Here is a 20,999-nt window from a genome sequence, read left to right as displayed (position 1 = left end):
TAAATTTCAGAGCTAACAGAAGAAAATGAACACCTCCTGAGTCATGTGGAAGGAGGGGACTTGTTTTTATAGCCCCAGAGCTAAAACCAGGACCAGAAGGTAGAAGTTAAAAGAAGGCAGAGCTTGGTTCAGTCTAAGGAACAGGGCCCCTTGGGAAACTCAAAGCTTCCCCTCACTGTTCAAACACCAGATTTGTGCACTGGAGTTGGAAGAGATCCCCATTAAATTCCCTTCCGAGGCTACGACCAAATGTTTCTACCATTTTAGGACAGAATAAAGAAGACAGAACCAAAAGTAGAAAAGGCTGTGAGAGCAAAGGGAGCAAAGAAGAGGTGCAGAACGGAAAGGAGGAAGCTGAGAAGGGAAGAGGGAGGCAAACTGGAAGACAGAGGAGAAGCAGCCAGAGAAGAGAAAGGACAGAAGAGGAGTGGGTAAGGAGAGGAAGCCGGGTGGGAGATAGCATGGGAGGAAAACAGGGAGTGGCCAGAGTAAAAGCCATCTGGACTTACCTAAAGTGCCGGCTGGGAGCTACATTGAGATAGAGGAAGTGGATCTTCTTCAGGTATCTCTCTGTCTTCATAATGGTCATCACCTGGCTACCCAGGAGGGAAGTCTGAAATGAGAAGCCAGAGCTTCTCTTCTGTAATGTTTTCTTTCCAGGAACTTGTGTATCAAGCTGAGACCTGTATGATTAAAAAAAAAAAAAAAATCAGGAGAAAAGAGACAGAGCAAGGAGTCAGCTTGCCACTGTTAGCCAGTGAAAGGAGGAGCAGATTGGATGCTGAAGAGGATATGATGTGGTATTGTCAGAGCCTATACCCTACCCTACTACCTATACCCAAAGGTATTCACATACCGAGCAAATACCGTCAAGCAGCTATATTCACACAGACCAATCAATGAACAACCCTTCCCTTTCTGACAAATGAATAATCACTCTGGACTTCTTATGATTACTATGAAGCTATTATTATATAATACTGAATGAAATGGGAATATTTTGTTTTCCCAGCTCATCATCTAGCAAGCCCACAGGCCTGATTTCTCCACCACTGCTTCCTAACCTAGATCTCCTAACCATTGCCCCCATTATGCCTGCTTTCCAACTCTGCATGATTCCATGCCTGTGAGTCTTTCTTGTTCTTCCCCCATCACCACCTAACTTCTAGTTTCACATCCTTTCCTTTCCAGCCAGGATCCAATGGTGCATTCTTCAATCCCCTCAAGCCTACACCAGTACTTTCAGTCTTTTTACCGTTCAACGCCAGCCAACAAAATTGATATAAAAATTAATTTTCCAAGAAACCAAAAACTGAATACCTGGACTATACTAGTCAAGTATATAGCAATGTCACTAATTGACCCAAACCTAGATCAACAGAACAAGTTACCCCAGAGATAACAGTGCCATCCTATTCTAAAAGTTCATGTCAACAATAGGGCTTATAACCTTGATGTTGGATCGGGACATTTGAACCATGTAACAGTTACTGAAGTTTCATTTCCTCAACAGTTAAGAGTCCTACATGATCTAAATTGGTTCAGAAGATTACTGAACCAGGAATATCAGCCCCTCGAAGGATTCCTGGTATCTGATCTCGATTATGCTGCTCTGGTATCTTCATACAAGTCCTCAGGCACCCTATATCTTTCAGTCCCCTCAGCTGCTATTCCAGACCTCTACCTACTCCCATGCCCAGCCCTGCCAGGCCCCACCTCATTCCCTTCCCTGCCTCCTTCCCTGCCCAGAGAAAACTGAGGTTCTCGGCCATCAACTAACCTCCCCTAGTTCAGCTGCTTTCCCACACATTTATCTGCCCAGACTCCCATCCTAATCCCATCCTAATCAACTTGAGAGGAAGCAATGCCCTTTCTTCTCTGTAAGACTAATTCCTCCATTTGTGAAGTGGATCCTTTATCCTCTCTTCATGCTATATTTTCAATCTCTTTCTTTTCTTACTGTTAGCCTATATTTATTCATGCACTGTGCAAAAAATTTTTGAACACCCACTTCTCAAGCATTGTCGTAAGGGCTACGAACATCTATCTTATTTTTTTTAGGAGGCCTATCCAGACACCAGTGTCCCATTATCTCTCTCTCCCTTTCAAGCCAACCTTCATGAAAGAATAGTAAAATGTGATTTCTACTTCCTTATCTCCCGTTTGCTCCTGAATGCACTAAAATCTGGCTTCCCCTTCACAAAACTGCCTGAAATAAATCACTCTCACCAACCTCCTCCTTGTTACTAAAACCAATGAACATTTTTCAGATTTTTACTTGCTTCAGTAGCATTTAATACTAACTGCTTCCCCCTCCTTGAAACTCTCCTCTTATTTCACCTCATAACCTACAAGATATTTTGTTAATAACTTCAATCTAAACCAAAGTGCCTCTGATGTGCTTTCCCCTACATGTACATACACACACACCCGTACGCATACACACACACACAGGAGCAGCCAGGGGAAAGGCGGTGTTCTCTTTATTATATAGCACTTATCACAATTTGCAATTATATTTTATTGGCATCAACTTATTTAATATTATTCCCCCAACTGAACTGTAAAACCCCAAAGAAAGAGAATGAGTGTGTCTTGTTCATGTCTGTATCTCCAGCATCTAGCAGTTCCTAATACGTACTTGGTCTCCAGTGATACTTATTGAATGAATGGATGTCTGGAGGAACAGACCTGGAGAACTTCATGCAAGCTAAGCCACATTAGCTAGGCCTCAGAGACTTATCACTAGGTCCAAAGAGAAAAGCAAAGAACTTGACTCCTTTCCAGTATCTCAGTCCATTCTCACTTTAGTTACATACTCCCAGGAAACATATTCAGGGCACAGGGCAGGTCTTGGAAAAAGAAAGGATCTGCTGGGGATCTTGAAGATATAAATTGTCAGCACTGTCCGCTTCTATCAGAGCCCCAGGAGCCTACCTATCTGTCCACCATTACAGCTTTAAGATTTTAGGAAAAAATTTGACCCAGCCATAAACTTAGAGCAAAAACTGAGGAAGCCAATCCAGATTAAAGGTAAAGCTACCCTTCTTCCCAGTGAATGTGTACTAGACAAGTTGCAAAGCACTTAGAAAATCAGGCCAGACTAGTATCCAAAATCTACAAAGAGCTCACCAAACTCCACACCCGAAAAACAAATAACCCAGTGAAGAAATGGGCAGAAAACATGAATAGACAGTTCTCTGAAGACATCCAGATGGCCAACAGGCACATGAAAAGATATTCAATGTCACTCCTCATCAGGGAACTACAGGTCAAAACCGCACTCAGATACCACCTCACGCCAGTCAGAGTGGCTAAAATGAACAAATCAGAAGACTATAGGTGCTGGAGAGGATGTGGAGAAATGGGAACCCTCTTGAACTGTTGGTGGGAAGGCAAACTGTTGGTGGGAGCGGTGCAGCCGCTCTGGAAAACAGTGTGGAGGTTCCTCAAAAAAATTAAAAATAGATCTACCCTATGACCCAGCAATAGCACTGCTAGGAATTTACCCAAGGGATACAGGGGTGCTGATGCATAGGGGCACTTGTACCCCAATGTTTATAGCAGCACTTTCAACAATAGCCAAATTATGGAAAGAGCCTAAATGTCCATCAACTGATGAATGGATAAAGCAGTTGTGGTTTATATGCACAATGGAATACTACTTGGCAATGAGAAAGAATGAAATATGGCCTTTTGTAGCAACGTGGATGGAACTGGAGAGTGTTATGCTAAGTGAAATAAGTCATACAGAGAAAGACAAGATACCATGTTTTCACTCTTATGTGGATCCTGAGAAACTTAACAGAAGACCATGGGGGAGGGGAAGGAAAAAAAAAGTTAGAGAGGGAGGGAGCCAAACCATAAGAGACTCTTAAAAACTGAGAATAAACTGAGGGTTGATGGGGAGTGGGAGGGAGGGGAGGGTGGGTAGTGGGTACTGAGGGGGGCACCTGTTGGGAGGAGCACTGGGTGTTGTATGGAAACTAATTTGACAATAAACTTCATATTAAAAAAATAAATAAATAAAAAATTTTAAGATTAAAAAAAAAAGAAGAAAATCAGGCCAGAGGATTGGGGGGGGGGTGAAATTCTAAGACTAGTGTTAAAGAACTCTCAGAAGAGGCGGTCTCTGTAGACACTCTGAAATCTTGAAAGGAGCAATGAGAGACTGACTGGGGGAAACAATTGGCACTCAAGGGGCCAGGATACCCACACTGGCAGGGCAGGAAGAAGGCTCTGAAAAGGTCAGAATGAATGTCGCATTTGCCTGAGCTGCCAACTCTAACGTGCTTTGGGGCTGGCTTAGCTCACACACAAATGTGTGGGAAGGTCCCTCAGACAAGCATTCACCTAGGAGCGTCCTGAGGGAAGAACCTGTACACAACATCCAGCACCCAGCCCTAGGCAGGCCCAGAGGAGAGGGTCAGGGATTATGAAAGAGTGAGAAAAAGAACTAAAGAAGCTTCTAGCACCATCTGAGAAAGATCTGGAAACTGTGGAAACTCAAGCTGTTTTCTGATGCCTTGGCTTCCTTATAGCTGACTTTTGATTTTCATGAATTTCTGCATTGCCTGAAGAGGTTTAACACTTAGAACACTTGGTTTATTTGCAGACAAAAAGGGAGAAAGAAACAGCTACAACCAGCATAGCTTGGGGTTCAGGCTAATGCCTAAAATCAATAGGGAGCTGGCCCTAGACTTCGAAGTGATGCTGGAGGCACCCGTTAAGTTTCTTCTTTTTCCCCTCTGCTCAAAGCCCCACTCTGGGTCCCTCACTTACTTAGTCTCTTTTCTTCCAACAGGCTCCTCCTCTGCATCATCAGTGTCCCTGCTTTCATATCGTACGGGGATGTCTGTGGCCAGTGCCAAGGGCAGGAGGCTAAGGCCATCTAGCCACCAGGTCTCTTTCAGGGCCACCTGGGCACCAACAATACCCAGGCTGCGCTGTAGCTCTGGCAGTGTCAGTGGTCGCAGCCATGTAGCCAACTCCTCCCTCACATGCTGCCCACCCCAGCGGGCCTGCACAAAAGGGCAGGCTGGGTGTGGGGGCCTGTGACGGAACTTCTGCTTCTGGGAACAGCACTCAATATGTGAGGCACTCTCTAACAAAGAGGTGTCTGGGGGAAAGGCCTGCTCTATGGCATCTAGCAGGTCCAGCTGGAGCTGGGATTGGACCCAGGGTGCCCAGTGGGACAGCTGCTCCAGGAAGGGCAGCAAATCAAGGTGACCAACAAGCAGCACACGATATGGAGGCAGCAGACGCAGCACCGCATGCAGGTAGTGCCAAGCTGCAGGGCTGCCATCCCGCAGGACAGCTGAGAACAGAGTTTGGAGCTCAGCTACCAGGAGCTCCAGCGCTGTGGGCTGCTCTGACTGGCTCACTGCCTTTGGCGACTGTCTCTGTGTCCTCTGACGGTCCTGGAGCTGCTCTTCCGTGTCTGGAACACAGACGGAGTGCTGAGATTCAAGGGCTTCAGGTGATGCCTCTTCAGGAGACAAGTCCGCCTTTGGCTCGGAGACCAAGAGGAGCTGGGCATTCAGCTGCTGTCGAACTGACCTTGCCCACTGTTCAGGTTCTGACTGCCAGTTCCAGGCTCCTGGCTGCTGGGTCTCACCTGCTTGGCCCAGCCCAGAACAGGGGTGAGAGAAGGGGCCTTAGGTTCTGGGCTAGGAATGTCAGGGTCTAAGGGGCTGGGGGACAGGGGAGGGGAGGGACTTAGGACAGGGAAATGGATGGAGCTGCAGGGCAGCTGCAGGGCAGAGCCAGAACAGCAGAGGACAACAGCTTCCCCAATGACTCTGGTAAGAAGCAGGCCCAAGACAAAGGCAGGGGCCCTCTCTGCACAAGAGTTCCTTCCCACCACCCAGGACACAGTCCCCCTCACCTGGTGTAAGGGGTACAGGAGGCAACGGAAGGGAAGAGAGACTGATGTGCTGGTAAGGTTTCATCCCAACTGCCTGTTGGAGAAACTGGTGAACCAAGACTTGGGTCCCAAGCACAGGCTCACTCTACTCACAGCTGCCCATAGAGAGAGACTGGCACATGGAGGAGTGATCACTTGCACAAACTGATGCACACTTGGAAAGGGCTCACTCAGAGAACTTTGGTAACAGCAAGGAACGTCACTGGGAGTGGAGCCCAGGGATGGCCTGAAGGGAGGAACAGGTGGTCACTCTGTGGCAACAAAGCCCCAGTCCTGTCTGAACATGGGCTGAGGGGGGCTCTTGGGAACAGGAAGCACAGAGAACTACATGGTTCAGATGAGGTTGGGGGGAGTGTAGAGAGGAAAAAGTGGCAAAGGACCAAGCTGGAAGGAGGAGGAGGAGAAGGAGGAAGGGGAGGAGGAAGAGGAATAGGAGGAGGAAAAGGAAGGAGAGAGGGAAGGGGAGAAGAAGAGGGGGAGGGGCAGGGGGTCCCTGGGAGTGTGGGAGGAGGGGACCTTCCTGGGGGCAGTGGCAAGGGAGGTCTGAGGGCAAAGGGAAGAGGATTATAAGCTGGAGACTCACCCGCAGCTCCATCCCCTCCCAGCTGTTAGAACCGTTACAGGGTCCCTAAAGGCCCGAGCCTTCACCCCAGAATTCCGGAACCCTCAGAAACCGGAAAGGGGAGGAGTCATCATCCGTGCTGGTCCGGGGTCGCACAAGGGCAGGGCGAGGGGCTAGGGCGAGGACAGGGAAGCTGAAGCACTGCGGCCCAGACCAACCCTGCTGGCTGCCCACACGCTTTGAGAATAGGTGATCAGTCTGGCTGGGTCTGAAAAAGAAATGACACGGTGATTTGGGGAAGTAGCAACCGTGAGGGCGTCGTGGGAAAGTATGATCCCTGTGCCTATTTATGCATTCACTGAACGTCTTAGCTGGCACCAAGTACCAGCAAGTTATGTCTTTGGGACCCTACCTGCACCCCATCCACATATCCACCAACCCTACCTTACCACCTCCCCCACAAGCAAACCCCTAATAAGACAAAATCCTTGATCATAAGAAGTCCAAAATGGGAGGTGGGAAGGTCTGAATGATTTAAGGAAAGAAGAAGAAGGAAGGAAGGAAAGAAGGAAGGAAGGGAGGGAGGGAGGGAGGGAAAGAAAGAAAGAAAGAAAGAAAGAAAGAAAGAAAGAAAGAAAGAAAGAAAGAAAAGAAAAGAGAGAGAGAGAGAGAGAAAGAAAGAAAGAAAGAAAGAAAGAAAGAAAGAAAGAAAGAAAGAAAATTCAGCATATGACACAGTCCCACCTCTGCCCTGCAATCCAGATTTGCACGTCCATCTGCCTCCTTAATGGCTCTACTTGGATATCTGATAAATAACACAAACTTAAAATCTTAAAATGTCCAAACCAGACTTCTAACTACCACCTCCCTCCCGGTGGCAAAAGAAACATACTCCTTTCACTGCCTCCCCCAAAATGACAAGTCCATTTTTCCAGTTGCTTGGGTCAATACCTTGAAATCACCTTAGATTTCTCTTTCCATCCCTCTCTTCCCACCTCAGCCTACCTCCCATGTTGAATCCTTTGGCAAATTCTGTTGGCTATAGCTTCAAAATCTATCCAGAATCCAACAATTCCTCACCACCTTAAGTGCCACAACCTTAGTCTGTGTCACTATCACTTTTCACCTGGATTATTCCATAGCCTTCTAACTGGACTCCCTCCTTCAACCCTTGTCCCCACAATCTGTTCTTTTCAGAGCAGCCAGTGACCCTTTTCGCAGGGCAGCTCTTGTCACTCCTCTGCTTAAAACTAATGCCCTATCATCTCATTCCCTCCGGTGAAAGCCAAAGTCCTACATGGCCTACAAGTTGCTATGTGATCAGCCACCTACTATCTCTCCTTCTCTCCTATTCTCTCTCCTCATCCACTCCACTCGAGCTGTGCTTGGATTACACCGAGGAAGCTCCCATCTCAGAGCCTATGTATCAATTACTCTGCTTGTGTATCTATAAGGAGACATACAAGGTTTCATACAAGTTTTCTGTGCCTGTATAACAAATTACCACAACCTAAGTAGCTTAGAAACAAATACCCGTTTAGTACCTTGTAGTTCTGCAGATCCATGTTTAGCATGGCTTGGCTGGGTTCTTTGCTCAGAGTATCAGAAACCTGAAATCTAAGAGTTGGCTGGGCTGAGTTCTCATCTGAAAGCTCTGGGGGAAAATTCTTTTCCAAGCTCATTCTTGCTGGCAGGATTCAGATCCTCACAGTTGTAAGACTAGGTCCCAATTTCCTTTCTGGCCATCAGTTGGGGACCATATTCAGGTCCTAGAGGCCACCTTCCTTCCTTGCCATGTGATTCATCCACCTTCAGGCCAGCAACCATGTCTCAAACTCTTTGCAAGCTTGGAATCTTTCTGAATCCAGCCAGAGAAATCTCCCTGCTTTTAAAAAGTCCATGTGGTTAGGTCAGACCCACCCAGATAATATTGCTTTCTTATAGTCAAGTCTGCCATATAAGCTGTCATATTCATAGTCCTAGTGATTATGTAGGATATGCACACAGGGAGTGGGAAATTCAGGACCATCTTAAAATTCTGCCAACCACATATGTTGTAACAACAAAAGGACCCCAAAATACAGTGGTTTAAACCATATGGAAGGTTTTTTTTCCCTCTTACATAACTGCCCAAGTATAAATACTTGAGGGCTAACGTGGCAGCCTTTCAGTTGTTCTACTTTCTCCAAGAAGGTGGTCCTTGTCTTCCATGTCCAAGAGAGTTCACCACCATGCTGCTAGGTCCCATCACAGTCCGTGGAGGAAAAATTAGGAGCCACACCCTTACTTTTTTTTATAATTTTTTTCATGTTTATTTATTTTGAGAGAGAGAGAGAGAGAGAGAGAGAGAGCAAGTAAGGGAGGGGCAGTGAGAGAGAAAGAGGGAGAATTGCAAGCAGGCCCCACAATGTCAGTGCAGAGCCTAATGCAGGGCTCAATCTTACGAACTGTGAGATAGTGACCTGAGCCAAAAATCAAGAGTTGGACACTTAACAGACTGAGCCACCCAGGCACCCAAGTAGGGGGCACACCTTTACTTTTAAGGGCACAATCTGGCAATGCACACATCACTCAAACACATGGGCACACCTAGCTGCAAGGAAAGCTGTAAAATCTGATCTTTATTTCCAGTGGCCATGTGTCCAGATAAAAGTCAAGAGTCAATTAGTAAAGAAAGAAGGAGACAATGGATTCTGAGGGACAATGAGAGGTTTATACCACAGGGAGCACTCTTCCAGATGTCCCCAAGGCTTATTCCCTCATTTCAAGTCTCTGTTCAGAGACCTTATCAATGAGTTCTTTGACTATCCAGCATAAAATAACAACACTGTTCCTACCTCCCTTACCCTTTCTACCCTGCATTATTTTTCTCCACAGCACTTAGTACCATCTCATATAAATACTTATTTGCTTACTGCCTATTTCCCTTGACCAGAAACATAAGTTCTGTGGTGGCAGAGATTTTGATTGCTCTCTGCTGCATCCCCATTCCCTGGTGCTGGCACCATGAGTAGGTGATCAGAAAATATTTATGGAACAAATGCATAAATGTATAGCAGTCTTCATTGATGAGAAAGGGGATCACCTCTGGAGTCAGACTGTCTGGATCGAAAACCTGACTGTACCACTCACTAGTTGTATGGTATTTTGCCTCCATTTCCATTAAAATTTTTTTTTTAGTGTTTATTTTTGAGAGAGAGAGAGAGACAGAGTGTGAATGGGCAAGGGGTAGAGAGAGAGGGAGATACAGAATCCAAAGCAGGCCCCAGGCTCCGAGCTGTCAGCACAGAATCATGGGGCTCAAACTCATGAGAGATCATGATCTGAGCCAAAGTCAGACACTTAACCAACTGAGCCACCCAGGCACCCCATCAAAAAAAAATTTTTTTAATAAAATGAAGGTAATAACAGCATTTACCTAACAGGGTTGCTGTGAGGATTAAATGAGTTAATGTACGTAAAATGCCTAGAATAAAGCTCAGTGAAGCTATGTGTTTTTGTTGTTTGTGGCACTCTACCAAGTGCTGTTTAGGTAAAGGTGGACAAGACATAATAGTGTTCAGTGAGGGCAGCAGCCCTTCCTGGAAAGGGAAAAGAAGAGTCCCAGAGTCACAGCAGGCCTTGAAATTCATGGCCCTAAAACAATGGTTTTCCAGACAGACAAGGACAGAAGGGAATCATGTTCAGTGGCCTCTACTGAGCCCTCAACACTGCCTAAAAATTGAATTATAGTTTTTCTGTCAGTCTACTCTTCCATTCTGTGAAAATTCTATTTCATACTTGTACTCTTTCATCTTCCATTTTCTTGTGTTACTCTCCAATGATAACTTCATCTCCTATTAAAAAAAAAAAATTAGATGCTGTTTCAGAGTTCTTCAGAGAAACAGAAACAATAGGATACACACACACACACACACACACACACACACATAGGTAAGTAGGTAGGTAGATAGATTTATTTTATTTTAGAGAGAGAGGGCATAAGTGAGGGGCAGAAAGAGAGGGAGGGGAGAAAGAGAGAATCCCACAAGGAGAGAGAGAGAGAATGAGAGAAGAGGGACTCACCTGAAGCAGGGCTAATTTTTTTTTTTTTTTTTTTTTTTTTTACCTGAAGTGGGGCTCATGCTCACCTAAAGCAGGGCTCGAACTCACTAACCCTGAGATCATGACCTAAGCTGAAGTCAGATGCTTAACTCACTAAGTCACCCAGGCATGTCCCTAGATAGATTTATTTTAAAGAATTGGCTCACATGATTGTGGGGGCTGGCAAGTTCAAAATCTATAAGATAGGTCAGTATGCTGGAAACTCAGGCAGGAATTAATGCTGCGGTCTTTTTTTTTTTTTTTTTAAGTTTGTTTGTTTGTTTACTTATTTATTATTTTGAAAGAGGCAGAGACAGCATGAGCAGGGGAGGGGCAGACAGAGAGAGATTGAAAATCCCAAACAGGCTGCACACTACCAGTTGCAGAGCCTGATCCAGGGCTCAAATGCACAAACTGCAAGATCATGACCTGAGCCGAAACCAAGAGTCAGACACTTAACGGACTGAGCCACCCAGGCACCCCAATGCTGCAGTCTTGAGGCAGAATTCCTTCTTTGAGAAATCTGTTTTGCTCTTATGGTCTTCAACTGATTGAATGAAGCCCACCTTCATTAAGAGTAGTTTCTGTCATATAAAGTCAACTAATTACAGATGTTAATCACATCTATCAAATACCTTCACAGCAATACCTAAATTAGTATTTGATTAAATAACTGGGCACTGTAACCTAGCCAAGTTGACACAGAAAAACTAACTATCACACATGATATTTAAAAGAAACTCTCTTAGGGCACTTGGGTGGCTCAGTTGGTCAAGCATCTGACTCTTGATTTTACCTCAGGTTCATGACCTCATGGTTTGTGGGATCGAGCCCCACATTGAGCTCTGCGCTGATAGAGATGGGATTCCCTCACCTCTCTCTCTGCCCCTCCCTTCCTCGCACATGCTCTCTCTCTCTCAAAATAAATAAATATTTAAAAAGTATATTAAAAAGAATGTTTAAAAAATAAAATAAACTTTCTCAATCTCCCAGTACCAAATTAAAAAACTACTTAGATCTGCTTTATCCATCCTCCATCCTTCCTGTTACCAATGAGATGCTCCTCCTTTCTCTAAAGCCAAGCTCTAGACCTTTGCTCTGGAACTCTCTTTCTTGCCTTCACTTACTCAGCAAATAGTTATTGAGCACCAATTGTTTTAGGCACTATTTTAGGTCTTTGGTTACACCAGCATACAAAGCAATAGCATTGACAAAATTCCTAATTTATGATTTATAGAACGTAAATTCTAGTGGGAGACACAAGTAATAATAAACAAAATGAGCCCCCTTACCCATTTCACCAATGGGTGAAGGGGACCAAAAGGTAAAAATAAAAACAAATAGAACTTAGGCACAATATAATTGTAAGCCACAGGACTGGTCAATACATAGGGTATGATTTAAAACTCTCAATTTCCATAGAAATATTATTGATCTTAATCTTCACCCTCTCCAGTAGGATCACATTTAGAGAATTTATATCACTAGTCTTGGGAATGAAAATAATACTTTGAATCTGAAGGAAGAGAATTACATGCGAAAGCCCTACAATTGTTTCTATCCTAACCTAGTTTCTGTTTAGATGATAAAACAAGCCTATTCCAAAAGTCCACACTATGTACTGTTTATGTGTGATAACAGTCCAAAATAGTCTTCCAGGAAAAAAAAAAAAAACAACAGTAATGTAAACCACTGCAGGAGACAATGCCAATATAAACAATTTTGTATAATCATGGTAATATATGACCAAATTTTATAAAATCTTGATCCAGAATTAAAAACAAAGAACAAAATGAGTAAACTACATAGTATGTGAGAAATGATAATGCCATGGAAAAACAGAGAATAAAGAGAATCAGGAATGTCTAGGGAGAGGATGGGTTGCAATGTATATATGTATGTATGTATGTATGTATGTATTTTGTATTGTTTTCAGGAGAATTTAGTCATCACTTACATATAACACCCAGTGCTCATCACAAGTGTCCTCCTTAATACCCAATACCTATTTAACCCATCCTGACCCACCTCCCTCCATCAACCCTCAGTTTATTCTCCATGGTAAAGAGTCTCTTATGGTTGGTTTCCCTCTCCTTTTTCCCCCCTTCCCATAAGTTCATCTGTTTTGTTTCTTAAATTCTAATATGAGTGAAATCATATGGTATTTGTCTTTCTCTGACGGACTTATTTCACTTAGTATAATACGCTCTAGCTCCATCCACATCATTGCAAGTGGCAAGATTTCATTCCTTTTGATGGCTGAGTAATATATATATATATATATATATATATATATATAAAACCATTTCTTCTTTATCAATGGACATTTGGGCTCTTTCCATAGTTTGGCTATTGTGGATACTACTGCTATAAACACTGGGGTGTATATACCCCTTCAAATCTGTTTTTTTTTTTTTTTTTTTTTGTATCTTGGGGTAAATATCTAGTAATGCAATTGCTGGATCATAGGATAGTTCTATTTTTAACTTTTTGAGGAGGCTCCATACTGTTTTCCAGAGTGGCTGTACTGCGTTGCAGTTTTAAATAATGTTATCAGAGGGGCACTTGGGTGGCTCAGTCGGTTAAGCAGACGACTTCAGCTCAGGTCATGATCTCTTGGTTTGTGATTTTGAGCCCCACGTCGGGCTTTGTGCTGACAGCTCAGAGCCTGGAGCCTACTTTGGGTTCCCTCTCTCTCTCTCTCTCTCTCTCTGCCTCTCCTTATTCTAAGCAAAGACATGAAGGAAATGAGGGCAGCCCTTCTTCCTGTCTTTTGCTTGATTAATTCTAACTCATCCTTCAGATCTCAGCTTCTAAATCACTGCTCTGGGAAGCTCTCTTTCATCCCCCACACAAGTTCCTACCACTGTATGTTCCCATTACAACACATATTTCTTCTTTGTAACATGCACCACAGTTGTGATTACTCATTCTATATTGAACTTCACCATACCTGTGTTAAGTCCCAAGAGAACAAAGATTGCCTCTTTTATTCACCTCTGTATCTACAGGGCTTAACAGTGCTGGAAAACGCAGTCACTCAGATATTTGTGAATTACTGAATATATGAATGCAAGTGGGGCACACTCAGAAAAGGAAAGAGTCCAGAATTGGCATGATGTATCTCAGCACCACAAATAAATTGATCCTTTTATAACCAAGGGTGAGAAAATCAAAAACTGAGAAAAGGGGGTTGGAGATGAGGCAGAGAGATCACCTGAAACCTGACCACCCAAGAAAGCCTCAGTTATGAAGCTAAAGAGGTTGAAGGTCATGGAAGGCATTAAGTGGATGAGGACCATTGTTAAATTTATATTTTGCAAGAATCACTCTTGACTAATGTGGAAAACAGATTGGTGGGTATCTTCTAATAGCCATTCTCTTCTTTTTTAGTAACAGAGCTCCCATTTTTTAACTGGGTAAAAAAAATGATGAGTAAGAATAAAGTGACATCTCCCAGCTTCCCTTGTGACAAGGTCTGACCACATGACAAATTTCTGATGTGCAACTTTTAGGATGTGTCCTTAAAGGGAGGGGGGCATGCCTCTTCACCCACCCCCTCCTCCATTCTGACCCTTGGAATGTTTATGTGATAAGTAAAACTCCATCTTGGGTCACAAAGTTGAGGGTCATACCACAATACACTGATACAATAAGCAGATTGTACACTGATACACTGATACAATAAGCAGAAAGCTGATGAGTATCGGTTCTCAGTTGACTGTGATGCCACACCAGTTTTGGACTAGATTTTTACTTGAAAGAATAAAAGTTTGTAAGTCACCGTCATTTTCAGTCTGTTACGTATACCTTAGCTAAATGCTAATCAAAGCAGTCCAGGCTCGAGAAAGAAGCTGCTAGGTGATTGCTGCTGTAATCTTTAGAAGAGCTGATGAAAGTTTGACTAAGGTAGTGACAAAGGAGATGGAGAGAAAAGAAAGGGTTCAAGAAATATTTAAGCAGAACTACAATACTTAGAAAGTGAGTGAAAACTAGAATGACTGATTCACTCCAGATGGAGGCTTTCAGGTGTTGACTGATCTGTGAATATTAAGGGTAGAAGATCCAACCAGTGAGATTTTGAATGAAAAACACCTCCAAATCATTGGCAAAAGATCAAAAGTTCAATGAAGATTCATTTCTGTCTCTTCTCATATAAAGCCTTTCTCTTAATATGTAAATAGTAAACTGAGCTGGGAGGAACTTGAAAGATGTTCATTCAATATTTGCCAGGCACATATTATGTGCCATATTATGTGATAAGGATACAATGGTGAGCAATACAGACATGGGACTGTGACCTCATGAGGTATATAATTAATTACCAACTGTTAGAAGTGTTACATGCAAAAAACAAGAGCAATTATGGGAGCTGGAGTCTAGGAAGAGTTATCTGAAGAAACAGCATGTGAACTAAGTACTTAAGAGTGAATAAAAGTTAACTACGTAAAGTAAGGGGGAAAGCACTGCAAGCCAGGAGACAGCAGGTGCAAAGGCCCTGAGATTGAATAGCACATGACAGATTAGAACTGAGAAGGCAACGTGGTTAGAGCACAGAGAGGGAACAAGTGAGGTGTGGTTCAATTCAACAAACGGTGCTGACAGTCCAATGTTTGACAGCCAATAAAATAAAGCTGAGGTGGGCAAGGGCTGGATCATACAAGGCCTCACAGGTCACATGTAGAATGTGTTTTATCCTAAGAAGAATGGGAAGCTATTGCAAGGTTTTAAGTATCAGTTTGTGTTTTCTGACCTATGAATGGAGAACAGATTGGAGGGATGCAAAAGTGAACATGAGGTAAAGTAGCAATTGCAGTAACCTTGGTGGAAGATTGTGAAGACAGGGAGAAGCAGACAGAATCAAGGGCTATTTAGAAATGTAAAATGCAAACTGATGGGATTTGGCAACTGAATAAGGGAATGAGTGAGGTTCCTATCTTCTGCAACTGGAGAAGTACTAGGTATAAGATGAAAATTGATGAGGAAAATATATTGAGGTGGGGATGTTTTTAAGACACCTAAGTGAGGATGTCAATCAAGTAACTCAGAAGAGAGATCTGGGAGTCATCAGTAATTGAAGCTCGGAGTAGGGAGGAAACGATTCTAGAAAAATGTCTGAGAAAGAACAGGCCCTAGAGAAATCTTTAGATGTAAAGGCCAGAGACAGGTGAGCCTCAAAGGAGGCTATGAAGCTGCAGTGAAAGTAGCAGAACCACGACTGGAATCACAGACACCAACAAAAGACTGTTAATGATGAGGAACTAGTCAATACTATCAGATGCTATTGAGAAGTGAAGTAAACTGAGGACTGGGAAATCATCACTGAATTCAGAGATATGAAAGTCACTTGGTGAGCCAGGGTAACCTCATTAAGAAGGGTTTCAATATAAAGGTTGTAGAAGTCAAAACAGAGTGGGTGGATGAATGGGAATGGAGAGCGCCGAAGTATCCAACTGTTTTTGAGAAGCTATAGAGTGGGGGAAAAAATAGGATGGTAACTGAAGGAGAAATAAGGTAGGGTGGTTTGCCTGTTGTTACAGGAAGTCTTTAGCATGTTTAAACAATGGTGAGAATATAGTAAAATAGGAAAACCGATGTTGGAGATTCCCAAAGAAGGAAGGACTAGGATTTAGGGCAGGAATAGGCATTGGCCTGAAGAGGCATGCTTGCTGTTTACACAGGAGGGAAAGAGAATGATGCAGATGTAGGTGGGTGACCAAGTTTTGTTGAGATTTTGTGGGAGCTCCCAACTGATAGCTTCTACTTTTACCTATGAATTAAAAAAATGTTACCTGTAGAAAACTTGAGAGAATGGTGAGGGTAATAAGAGGTTTAAGAATATTGGTTTAAGGGGCGCCTGGGTGGCGCAGTCGGTTAAGCGTCCGATTTCAGCCAGGTCACGATCTCGCGGTCCGTGAGTTCGAGCCCCGCGTCGGGCTCTGGGCTGATGGCTCGGAGCCTGGAGCCTGTTTCCGATTCTGTGTCTCCCTCTCTCTCTACACCTCCCCCATTCATGCTCTGTCTCTCTCTGTCCCAAAAATAAAAAATAAACGTTGAAAAAAAAAATTAAAAAAAAAAAAAAAAAGAATATTGGTTTGAAACAGTCATTGCAGGGAGAGACTAGAAAAAATCTAGTGGGATTATAGGGGCTGAGACCCCAGTTGACGCTGGTAATCATGAATTCATTGTGATGTAAATCTGCTATGTGGTGATTTCCTTGGGCTTTTAGCTGTCCAAATGCAGGCAGACAAATGTCTTATTTTATCGGATTCCAACAAAGAGATGACAAAGAAATTTAGTCTGTTCCAAGAGAGTGACTGGAATTTAAGCTGGACAGGAACAGAAAGACAGAAGGTGTTAGTGGAGAGAAGGTAGAATCAATGGCTTGAATGCTCCAGTGAAATCAAAGAATAGTAGAGAAATAGATCAATAAAGTGGAAGGAATACAGTCAGTGAATAAGATGCTGGTAATTGTGTTTTAAAGATGGAGCAGTTTGGAGTAATGACAGTGGCCAGGGCATAACTAAGGGAGTGGGTGGCTAAGATAGAGTGAAAATTATTGGAGACTGGGTCAAGGAACTTGACTGGTTCAAGCAGCCAAAATATGGAATGGACTGTCCATGTAATATTAAAGTATCAAGGGATTGATAGGAAGACCAAGGGCTAGCTATTTAGAGGAAAATAGGAGAGTGGTGGTTACTAAGGACAGTAATGAGAAACTGTAGTATAGCTGAATAGGTTCCAAGGAATCAGACTTTGCAGACAAGTTCTAAAGCTACAATGGCAAGAACATGAACGCTGTCTCCAGTATGTACATATAAGGGATAAAGCTTTAACACTTATTCTTGTGTTGTGCTTGAAACATCACATTGTTTTCGTTCTGCCAATGGCTATCACTTTATGGCAAGACCGGAAGGAGACGTGACTAGAGCAGATGGATAACAGGAGTAGGATTCTTCTTCCAAGTACTGAACATATTTATAAACAGAGAGGAAAGAAGAGGTTAAAAAGTTAGAGATTAAATGATGGATTAGACTGAGATACCGGTTTTTCCCCATGCCTAGGGACAGGTTGGGTACAGATGAACAAGCAAAGATAAGCCTCTGCAAGTTCAAAGCCTTTAGAGCCAGACAGATTTTGTTCCTGGTCCTTCTCCAGCAAGCAGAAGTTATGTGGCATGGAAACCCAGACAATTCACAATGGAAATTTACTGGCGCAAGGATACACACGAACATCCATGCGGCAGAGTCCTCTCAGCAGCAGCAAAATATTCTAGGTCCCCATTCCCCCCATCTTGGAATTGTTACATTTACAAGTGGTTTCACCTGCACTTGTACTTTTCGAGGACAGAATTCTATTGAGTAGACATGAAGCCACTCAGTAGGGAAGTTCCTGGTCAGCAACTTCTACATTCCTAACAAAACCTTCTGTTCAAAGTATAGCAGCTAAAGAGGCAAAAAGCTGTTTGGAGCCACTTTCCTCAAGAAGTAATTATGTATAAGATGGAGTTCTGGTACATTCTGGATTCTTGCTTCTTCATCCATTAAATGGGAATAATACCTCTTACTTGTAGTTTTGCTATAAAGATTAAGACATATCAGTATCAGAACCCATACGAATTGGGTGGTTTAATGGATATTTTGAGGCAGCCTGGTGTAGTAAAAAGAACATGGATTTTAAAGTCAGATCTAGGGGCACCTGCGTGGATCAGTCAGTTAAGCATCTGACTCTTGATCTTGGCTCAGGTCATGATCTCATGGTTTGAGAGTTTGAGTCCCACATCAGGCTCTGCACCGACAGCACAGAGCCTGCTTGGGATTCTCTCCCTGTCTCTCTGCCCCTTCCCAACTTGTGCTCTCAAATATAAACAAACATTAAAAAAAAAAAAAAAAAAAAAAAAAAAGGTTAGGTCTATATTTTAAAATAGGTCTGCTACTAAAGAATTTCAACTTCCTGATTCATACAGGGGAGAAAAATGTCTCTTTTGTGCATGGTTATAAAGAGTTTAATTATTGTGGGAGCCAATGTCTAAGAGCTTCCATTTCCTCTGTAAAAAATAGAACATGGTCACCTGATGGGGGGTAGTTGAGGGTGAAGTGGGGGATGAGAGCAGTGAAGGTGTAAAATAATTGCCATGGTAATTATAGGAGATGAAGGGCACCTGGGTGGCTCAGTCGGTTAAGCCTCCAACTTCAGCTCAGATCATGATTTCGTGGCTTGTGAGTTCAAGCCCCACATGGGGCCCTGTGCTGACCCTCAGAGCCTGAAGCTTGCTTTGGATTCTGCGTCCCTCTCTCACTCTGCTCCGTGTCTCTCTCTCTCTCAAGAATAAATAAACATTAAAAAATTTCTTAAAAAAAAAAAAAAAAAAAGAGAGATGAAACACACCACGAACTGAGAAAGGATTGATTGCCTGTTGGTAGTGAGGGCTTGGTTGAGGTTGGAGACCTTGAATATTTAGTGGCATGCATTACACAGCCATGTTTTTCTCTAGCAGTCTGAATAGAGGACCAGAAAAGATAAAACAGCTGGAATGATACAACAAGGACACAGAGGAGGCAAGAAAATGTGGTGACAGAGTGATAGGCCATTCAGGCTGGTGAATACAGAATAAATTCCACAAGGAGGGCAATAATGAGGGAAAAACAGAGAGGCTCAACATGGAAATAACAGAACAGAGACAGTGGAAACAATGTGGGATAGAGGATAGAAGAGCTGGAATTAGATTATAGACACGCAGGTAACATTAAAGAGGTCCCAAAGATTTGCATTATCCCCTTTGCCCCCCATAACTACCATCATCTACTTCTCCCTTGGGTTCTCTCCCTCAGATCTGGCTGTATTGCAGAATACGGTCCCTCAAGTGTCCCCTTCCTGACTGCTCCTGAAGACAAGCACACAGACCTTCTCTATTTAAACGCTGTACTGCTTATCCTGGGGAAGAGGGAAAATAGTAAAAAAGTAACAACTTGGGGAAATGGTTGAAGTTCCACAACACCCCAAAATTCATATAGGTTTCATCTCTGTTCTGGGACTACTGACTTCCCAAGAGGCAGTCCCTAGAAGCCCTGTGATTTCTTGATCTGTTGTCCTTAGAGATCTCCTCTTTTCCCTAAATTTAGCAGAATTTCTTCTTGAAAGATAGAGTCCATGAAAAAATAGTTATGAATGAATGCATACCTGGCTCACAAATGAGCCATTTAAGTCAGACAGACTTAAGTGAAGGACAGCTAGAAAGAGCTCTCATTTTCTCTGTCATTTGGGCAGGAACCAGCTTCCTGTTGCTATTACCAACATTAAAATTGTACCCACAGACCTTGCTTTAACCAGGCGCCGGGGAATCTTCTACACATAGAAGGCAATTTCTCCACTGCCAGGGCTGAGGCCAGCAGATATGCAATAACTGACAGACTAAAGGATGTTGCCAACAAAGTGGGCAAAGCTTCCTGCCCAGAACATAAACCAAACAGAGTAAAAGCGGGTTTATTGGCTCCAGGAAAAGGAGCAATAGTACCCAGCTCTCAGGCAATCCCTCACTCTACATACAGGCTGCATTCAGCCCAAGGTCCACTGGCTCCTTCAATTTGAGGGCCCATCCAGTGCCTCCCTTCCTGGGGTTGAGGAGGGCTAGCTGCCTGATGGTGAGGTTCCGGGCTGTTCAGCAGCAACACCTGGCCCAGCCGAGGCAGCCTCGTAGTCTGCGATGCGGCGCTGTACCAGGGCAGGCATGAGCTGCACGTAAGCGGCCATGAGGCGGTGGTTGGAATGGATCAGCTTTCCAGCACAGCTGTGCAAACAGGCCTCCTGGAAGGAAGACAGGGTGAAGCAGAGGCCAAAGGTGTCTTGTCGGGTCCGCCTCCTTCCTTCCCATCCCTAACCTAAGGGTGAGGGTCGTAGAAAGGCCAGGGCCAGAGGCAGGGGGAGTGGCGGTTGGGAAGGATCTACGGCGCACCTCCCTACTGAGTTTCCCGCCTAACCTCCTCAGCATCCAGAGCTCGGTGGTGCAAGCTGGGCACGCAGCGCTGGAAGCAGAGTTCCGTCATCCGATTGTAGACCAACAGGAAGTCCCGCAACTAAGAGAAAAGGGGACAAAGAACTCAGCGGTAAGGGGGCAACTCAAGGCCGCATCGCCCGAGATTTCCCAGGACCCTCTGCCACAGCCCGACATTCCCAGCCCTCAGATCTCCAACTAAACGGACAAGGATGCTGGCTGAACTTATGGCCCTGCAGCGACTTAGCGCGCACTCACGTTTCTCAGCTGCTGCTGCTGCTGCGGCTGCTGTGGCTGCTGCGGCTGCTGCGGCTCCATCGCACCACCCGCGCACCCTACGTCACTTCCCTACAGCTTCTTGGTAACGCCCCGGAAGTGATCTCTCCTCCCTCCCCAGGGAATGAGGGGTTGGCTCAAGGATCGCCCTGCCCCGGGCT

General features: G+C 44.0%; 2 protein-coding genes across 9 annotated transcripts in view; both read right to left on the bottom strand.

The window, feature by feature from the left end:
• Window positions 1-5,995, bottom strand: part of DNHD1 (dynein heavy chain domain 1) — a 79,777-nt gene extending 73,782 nt beyond the window's left edge. For all 6 annotated transcript variants that reach the window (XR_006714039.1, XR_006714040.1, XM_045484332.1 and 3 more), the window contains exons 1-3: window positions 5,888-5,995; window positions 4,783-5,617; window positions 510-683 (exon numbers count right to left, since the gene is read on the bottom strand). Coding sequence is in view for 4 of the 6 variants with exons in the window: in XM_045484332.1 (XP_045340288.1) it covers window positions 510-683; window positions 4,783-5,617; window positions 5,888-5,951 (1,073 nt within the window). In the remaining 2 variants the exon portion in view is untranslated. The remainder of the gene's footprint in view (window positions 1-509; window positions 684-4,782; window positions 5,618-5,887) is intronic.
• TIMM10B (translocase of inner mitochondrial membrane 10B) lies at window positions 4,584-20,942 on the bottom strand. 3 transcript variants are annotated; one of them, XR_006714046.1, is made up of 6 exons: window positions 20,821-20,942; window positions 20,549-20,644; window positions 20,118-20,375; window positions 8,033-8,105; window positions 7,233-7,293; window positions 4,584-6,756 (listed from the first exon to the last, which is right to left on the bottom strand). XR_006714046.1 is itself a non-coding variant. In XM_045484346.1 (3 exons), the coding sequence occupies exons 1-3, from the start codon at window positions 20,878-20,880 to the stop codon at window positions 20,199-20,201; spliced, it is 333 nt and encodes a 110-aa protein (XP_045340302.1). In that variant the 5' UTR covers window positions 20,881-20,942; the 3' UTR covers window positions 20,039-20,198. The 3 variants fall into 3 exon arrangements, 1 of the variants encoding a protein (XP_045340302.1); XR_006714047.1 differs by lacking the exons at window positions 7,233-7,293; window positions 8,033-8,105; XM_045484346.1 differs by lacking the exons at window positions 4,584-6,756; window positions 7,233-7,293; window positions 8,033-8,105 and having other exon boundaries at window positions 20,039-20,375.
• Between the last annotated feature and the right edge of the window lie 57 nt (window positions 20,943-20,999).

Source organism: Leopardus geoffroyi, chromosome D1 (genome assembly GCF_018350155.1).
Source record: "Leopardus geoffroyi isolate Oge1 chromosome D1, O.geoffroyi_Oge1_pat1.0, whole genome shotgun sequence".
Classification (NCBI taxonomy): Eukaryota; Metazoa; Chordata; class Mammalia; order Carnivora; family Felidae; genus Leopardus; species Leopardus geoffroyi.
Note: the sequence above shows the minus strand (reverse complement) of the source record. Positions and strands in the feature narration are given on the sequence as shown.

Coding starts and splice junctions, on each gene's coding strand:
- TIMM10B (XM_045484346.1), bottom strand. CDS start 20,880: ATGGAGCCGCAGCAGCCGCAGCAGCCACAGCAGCCGCAGCAGCAGCAG. Junction 20,645..20,820: donor AGCAGCAGCAGCTGAGAAAC/GTGAGTGCGCGC, acceptor CTTTTCTCTTAG/TTGCGGGACTTCCTGTTGGT. Junction 20,376..20,548: donor GAGCTCTGGATGCTGAGGAG/GTTAGGCGGGAA, acceptor TCTTCCTTCCAG/GAGGCCTGTTTGCACAGCTG.